Source organism: Vicia villosa, linkage group LG2 (assembly GCF_029867415.1).
Source record: "Vicia villosa cultivar HV-30 ecotype Madison, WI linkage group LG2, Vvil1.0, whole genome shotgun sequence".
NCBI classification, from domain to species: domain Eukaryota; kingdom Viridiplantae; phylum Streptophyta; class Magnoliopsida; order Fabales; family Fabaceae; genus Vicia; species Vicia villosa.
Window position 1 is genome coordinate 126,366,022 of NC_081181.1, and position 7,022 is coordinate 126,373,043.

At 35.7% G+C, this 7,022-nt stretch overlaps 1 protein-coding gene across 1 annotated transcript; it reads left to right on the plus strand.

Annotated features, from left to right (window-relative positions):
• Positions 1-1,829: 1,829 nt before the first annotated feature.
• Positions 1,830-4,096, plus strand: LOC131649957 (zinc finger BED domain-containing protein RICESLEEPER 2-like). The gene is made up of 3 exons (XM_058919699.1): positions 1,830-2,686; positions 2,956-3,147; positions 3,889-4,096. The coding sequence occupies exons 1-3, from the start codon at positions 1,830-1,832 to the stop codon at positions 4,094-4,096; spliced, it is 1,257 nt and encodes a 418-aa protein (XP_058775682.1).
• Positions 4,097-7,022: the final 2,926 nt, after the last annotated feature.

Below are 7,022 nucleotides of genomic sequence, written 5' to 3' on the forward strand. Positions count from 1 at the left end.
TCGAAGTGGAAAGAGATTCATCAATAGCTTATTGTAAAGAGTTCCAAAAGACCGAAAAACAATCATATGTACCAAGTAGCTACAAAGGAAATAATCTGATGACTAGAACTCAGTGGAGAAGATTCCAAAGGAAAAAGATGGTCGAAAGAGAGATGGTTGAGTCTAGTAGTACTAAACCTTGTTAGATGTAAGTTAGTGGTCAAGAGAATAAACCAATTGGCCGACATTTATTTTCAGCAGTGCAAGTTAAGTCAAAAGGAAAAGCGAAGGTAGAGCCAATATCGAAGGAAGAAAAAGTGGCTACAGACAACTACGAGTCAAGATCAGATGATGATTTCGATGTCATATGTAATGTGGTTTCAATGCTTCCAATCAAATATGATTGTGTCGCTGAAATAATTGAATCAGTATACTATGATGAATAGGAGATGTCAAAACATAAACCAGACTATTATTTTGTCATGAACAATGGGTTTATCGAATAACAGAATGTGTTCATTGAAAGACCAGATACGAGGATGAAAAATCATTGGAAGCCTTTATAGATAAGAGTAAAAGTGGAAAATGTGGGTGTAAATAAAGTCTTGATTGATAGCGGGACAGTGGTGAATTTAATGTCTCATATTTTGTTAAAGAAAACTGGGAAGTACGACATTGGTCTTAGGTAGGGGTGTTATAGGTTCTGCAGAACCGAGAACCGGACCGAGAACCGTACCAGTAGACCTGGACCAATGGACCGACCAAAATAAACATTGGACCGGTACTGGATAAAAATTTTATCCGTTGTCCGAAGCAAGAACCAGACTATTTATCCAACGAGTACGCGGTAGCTTCTCCTATTTAAAGTTATTTTCATTCATTTTGTTAAATTGTTTCTCTCACTCCCTTTCACTCACTCTCTCGTCTCTCTCCCTCTCTCCCACTTCCTCATCCATCCATCTCCTTTCCTAACCCTATCTGATTTTACGTTGTTGATTGTTATTACTTAGTGTTTCTTTGTTAGAAACGTTGATTCTTAGGTTGAATCGTTGAACTTGAAGCCATTCCTGTAATGTATTTTAAAATTCCTTCCTTTTTATTTCTGTATTTGTATGTATATTTATTTTGCTTGCATGTTTCTATCTTACTGAGATTATATGTTTGCTTGCATGTTTGATGTACAAATCAATGTTTCAATTTTGACCTAAATGGAAGAGTTCAGTGAGTTTGACCTAGATTTTGCCCTAATTTTTGTTGCGATAACAATAATTCTCTTCTTGCGATTTGAGATTGTTCTGTGTTGCTAAGGGTTTTGATTTTGACCTAGGATTTTTGAGTAATTGATTTTGAACATTATTTTGATTTAATTCAATTATTCTTATCGAAGAGGCTGTATACTTGAACGTGATTTTGATTTGATTCTCAGTAAATACTTTGGATTCTTTTATGTTGCTGAGGTTGTCTTTGACCTGTTATTAATTTTATTGCTGAGATTGTTGTATTATTTCATTGATATTTTATTTTATGCCATGTCTTTTCAAGATTCTTCACTGACTCCTCCTCAAACCATGGATGATCTTATTGATGTTAATATGTTGCTTGATTTGGATAGGGAAGAGGAGGCCATGGAAGGAGGAAATATAAAGGTAAGAGAGATGATTGACATGATGGAACATCCAGTTCCTATTCCAACTGACAACACTACCAATACTCAAAATACAACTACTACTCAAAATACAACTACAACTGATGGGGCAACCCCTTCAGTTGATCCAAAACAAAATTCTTAGAGTCATTTAAATTATGTTGGTAAGGCCCCTCGTCCCAAGAAATTTGCTGTTCAAACTGAAATGGTTCTTGTTGAAATGCCAGATGGTGCCAAGAAGTGGAAATGCAAATGGTGTGAAAAGCTGTACACCTATGATGCGAGATGGAAAAGCACTTCTAATGGTAAGAAGCACTTAGAGGCTTGTGTCCAAAGAAAGCTGAGGTTGAAATGTAATACTGATAAAGACGTGGTACAATCTAGGTTAAATATATGTGGTAGTAGTGATGATAGTACACCTAGTATTGCAACTTGGACTTATAATCATGCTAGGGTTAGAGAAGTTGTTGCACATATGATTTTAGGTCATGAATTTCCTTTTTCTGTTATGGATGGTTTTATCTTTAATGAGTTTATTAGAGAAATTTACCCTTGGTATAAAAAGATCACTAGGCAACAGGTGAAATTTGACTGTGAGACATTCTATGAGGCTGACAAAGCTAAGATGAAAAAATCTATGTCTTTGATTAATAGAATTAGTCTTACAACTGACCTTTGGTGGTCTGGTGAGCATAAAATTGGATACATGACTGTGATTGGTCATTTTATTGATTCAAAATGGCAACTTCACAAAAGAGTTTTGTCTTTTAAGAATGTGCCACCACCATATTCTGGGGAGGTTCTTTGTAGGGAGTTGATTAATGTGATGGCTGATTGGGGTATAAGGGATAAGGTTGTATCAATTTCTGTTGATAATGCTAGTGCAAATGATAATTGTATTATTAGGTTGAAGAGAGATTATTCTGGTAGGAGAAATCTACCACTGAATGGAAAGTTGTTTCATGTGAGATGTTGTGCACACATCTTGAATTTGTTGGTTCAAGATGGTCTTGATATGATTAAGGAGACTGTTGATAAAATAAGAAATGGTGTCAAATACTTGTTAAATTCTTAAACTAGATGCAAAGCTTTCAAGAAATTTATTGATGAGTTGCAATTTGAAGGCAGAAAACAGGTTTTGGATACTAAAACTAGGTGGAACTCCACTTGGTTGATGTTGTCCACTGCATACCGTAACAGAGATGTCTGGCCTAGATATGCTGAAGAAAATGGTGCATTTCTAAATTTTTTCCTGATGCAAATGATTGGGAAGATATTCATGATATTTACAAGTTTTTGGAAGTTTTTGCTGATGTTACTTTTATTATTAGTGGCACATCTTACCCTACTGCTAACTTGTTTTTGGCTGAGCTGTACAGGGTTAAGGTTTTACTTGATAAACCTGCAAGTATATCTAATAATCCCCAGCTACAGGCCCTTGCTAATGAGATGAAGGTAAAATATGACAAATATTGGTCTGAGTCTAACACATTGATTTCTATTGGTGTTGTTCTAGATCCAAGGTATGATGATTTCTATTGGTGCCTGTCTCTGCCTGTGATGAATTTTGAGGCAACTTTATGTGATGATTTATGAGGCCAATTTTGTGTGACTAAATTGTGTCTGATTCAATTCTGATGCATGTCTTCTTGTGATGATTTACGAGGCAAATTTTGTGTGACTGAATTGTTTCTGATTCAATTATTTTGCTTTTCTGCCTGTGATGATTTATGAGGCCAATTATGTGTGACTGAATTGTGTCTGATTCAATTCTGATGCCTGTCTGCCTATGATGATTTTCTGAGGCCAGTTTAATGTGACTCAATTGTTTCTGATTCAATTATTTTGCATGTCTGTCTGTGATGATTTATGAGGCCAATTTGTTGTGACTCAATTGTATCTTAACTCAATTATGTTGTCTGTCTGCCTGTGATGATTTCTGAGGCTTATTTTGTGTGACTGGATTGTTTCTGACTCAACTATGTTGCCTGTCTTTCTGTGATGATTTCTGAGTCCCATTTGATGTGATTAAATTGTATCTTGATTCAATTATGTTGCCTGTTTGCCTGTGATGATTTCTGAGGCAAATTTTGTGTGACTGGATTTTTTCTGATTCAATTATGTTGCCTCTACTTGTGATGATTTCTGAGGCCAATTTACCTATGATGAATATAATTTCTGAGGCCAAAAATGTTTAAAACTCTACTTGTTCAAATAGGTATAGATGAATTTAAGTTATTTGACAACTCTACTTGTTCAATTAGGTATAAAATGATCTTCATCAAATGGGTATATCCCTTCTTGTTTCCAAATCCTACTCAAGCCACTGAATATGAACAAGAGTTGGCAACTAACTTGAATTCTCTCTTCAAATTGTATCATGATACCTATGGAATAACAGATGATATATCCCTTGTATCTGGAACCCTTGAAGTAGGTTATAGTTCTGGGTTGGGAAGGAGAAGTTTTTAGATGTTTTTAGAAACTGTTGTGAGTAGTAATTCAAAATCCGATCTTGAATTGTATCTTAAGGAGCCTCCATTGAAAGTTCCACAAAAATCAAACTTTGATGTATTAACTTGGTGGATGGGGAATGAAGCTAAGTATCATGTTCTTAGTAAATTGGCAAAGGATATCCTAATTGTTCCAGTGACCACTGTTGCTTCTGAAGCAACTTTTAGTGCTGGTAATATGATTATTGATCCTAAACGATCTTCGATGAAAACTAAGACTGTTGAAATGGTTATTTGTGGGGGTGATTGGGTGAAAGAGAGGTATGGAATCAAAAAGGGTTGCACTGCTAGTGTTCTTGAAGAACCACAAGATGAACCTTTATCGTATCATTTTGGTGAGGATCCGAATGTCTCTGCTTCTACAACTGCAGCTTGAAAATATTTGATGCCAATGATGACATTGTTCTGAGGCAAGAAAAAATGTAATCTTATTTTGTAGTTATTTTAAAAACAATGCTTGAAGAATATTTGTGGGTGGAAAATCTTATTTTGAACAATGTTCTGTAATCCTTTTTTGAACATCCTATTTTGAAGTGTAACGTTAATATGTTATGTTATTTATTTGGTATGTATTCACTATTTTTTTTGCAATATTATTATATTAAAAGTGAATATAATTTAAGAAAAATTGGAATTATGGAAATATTTAAAAAATTCAATTATTTCGGGTGGACCGGGTATCCATCCGATTAAAATCGGTCTGGTCTCGGTTCCACAAGACTTTCATCCAATAATTCGGTCCGGTTTCGGTTTACCCGAATGATTCGGTCCGATTTCGGTTCCTTTTTTTGGACCATCACTGTTATGGTCCGGTCTTGGTTTACCCGATAAGGACTTCGGTCCGACTCTCGGGACCCTTGATATCCGGACCGGCCCGGACCGACAAATAGCTTATTGTAAAGAGTTCCAAAAAACCGAAAAACAATCATATGTACAAGCAGCTACAAAGGAAATAATCTTATGACCAGAACTCAGTGGAGAAGATTCCAAAGGAAAAAGATGGTCGAAAGAGAGATGGTTGAGTCTAGTAGTACTAAACCTTGTTAGATGCAAGTTAGTGGTCAAGAGAATAAACCAATTGGCCGACAGTTATTTTCAGCAGTGCAAGTTAAGTCAAAAGGAAAAGCAAAGGTAGAGCCAATTGAAGGATAGAAAAACACTTAGAAAGGGGGGGTTTGAATAAGTGTAGCTTTAAAACTTGTAAGATAAAAACAATTTGCACAATGATTTTTATCCTGGTTCGTTGTTAACTAAACTACTCCAGTCCACCCCCTTGGAGTGATTTACCTCACCTGAGGATTTAATCCACTAATCACACGAGATTACAATGGTTTTCCACTTAGCCAACTGCTAAGTCTTCTAGAGTATACTGATCACAACCTGATCACTCTAGGAACAATCTGCTTAGATACCTTCTAAGACTTTCTAGAGTATACTGATCAACAACCTGATCACTCTAGATCTTACAACTTAATGTAAACAAATTCTTTTAAGAGTTACAATGCTTCTAATAAAGCTATTATCACAAGTGTGATTTTCTCTTAAGTTTAAGCTTAAATATCACTAAGATATTACAACAGCAATGTAGTGAGTTTGATGATGAAGTTTGAGAGCTTTTGAATTTGACAGCGTTTCTGTATAATGCGCAAGTGTTGTATTCAAAATTCGTAACATAGCTTCTCATCAGAACTTCATATTTATAGGCGCTTGAGAAGATGACCGTTGGGAGCATTTAATGCTTTGCGTAATCCGTACAGCATTGCATTTAATGTTTCACTCTTTTGTCAACTACCTCGAGCCTTGTTTTCGCTGTGTCTACTGACGTTGCCTTTAATAGCTTCTAACGTTCCTTTTGTCAGTCAGCGTAGCCTGCCATTCTAGTACTTGCTTCTGATCTGATGTTTGTGTAAACAACGTTTGAATATCATCAGAGTTAAACAGCTTGGTGCAGAGCATCTTCTTGTCTTCTGACCTTGAAGTGCTTCTGAGCGTGATACCATGAGAACTTCAGTGCTTCTGCTTCTGATCTCAAGTTCTTCTGATGCTTCCATAGACCCATGTTCTGATTCTGCTTGACCATCTTCTGATGTCTTGCCAGACCATGTTCTGGTGATGCATGCTGAACCTTCTGAGTCAGTGCTTCTTGCGCTGATTTTGTGCATACTCTTTATATAATTCCTGAAATGGAAATTGCATAGTATTAGAGTACCACATTATCTCATACAAAATTCATATGCTTGTTATCATCAAAACTAAGAATATTGATCAGAACAAATCTTGTTCTAACAATCTCCCCCTTTTTGATGATGACAAAAACATATATAAATGATATGAATTTGCGATCAGAATATCAGACGGCTAAAGACAATTACACAGCTATAGCATAAGCATATAAACATAGTGTGTGAATATGTCTCCCCCTGAGATTAACAATCTCCCCCTGAGATAAATAATCTCCCCCTGAAATAAATACTGGAAGAATTTTATAAATAAAGGACTTCCCTGAGTATTTTCCATTTCAGTTGAGACGATCACATATGCTTAGATCTTCAGAACATTCACAGCTTCTGATTCTTGCTTCCATAGGACAGCTTCAGAACTTGAATTTCTTCGATCTTCAGAACATTCACCTTCTGATTCTTGCTTCCATTGGACAGCTTCAGAGCTTGAATTTCTTCTTGAATCATTTCATGCTAGATTGTATCAGAACATTGTTGAATGTACCAGAGCATCATCATAGCATCTCTACATCCTGAAATGTTTCAGAACAAACTAAACGACAAAAGTCAGCATGAATGAGTCAGAACATAAAATATGTATCAGAACATATAATATGTATCAGAACAAACAACAAAATGTTACAGAGCATATTTTATAACTAAAAA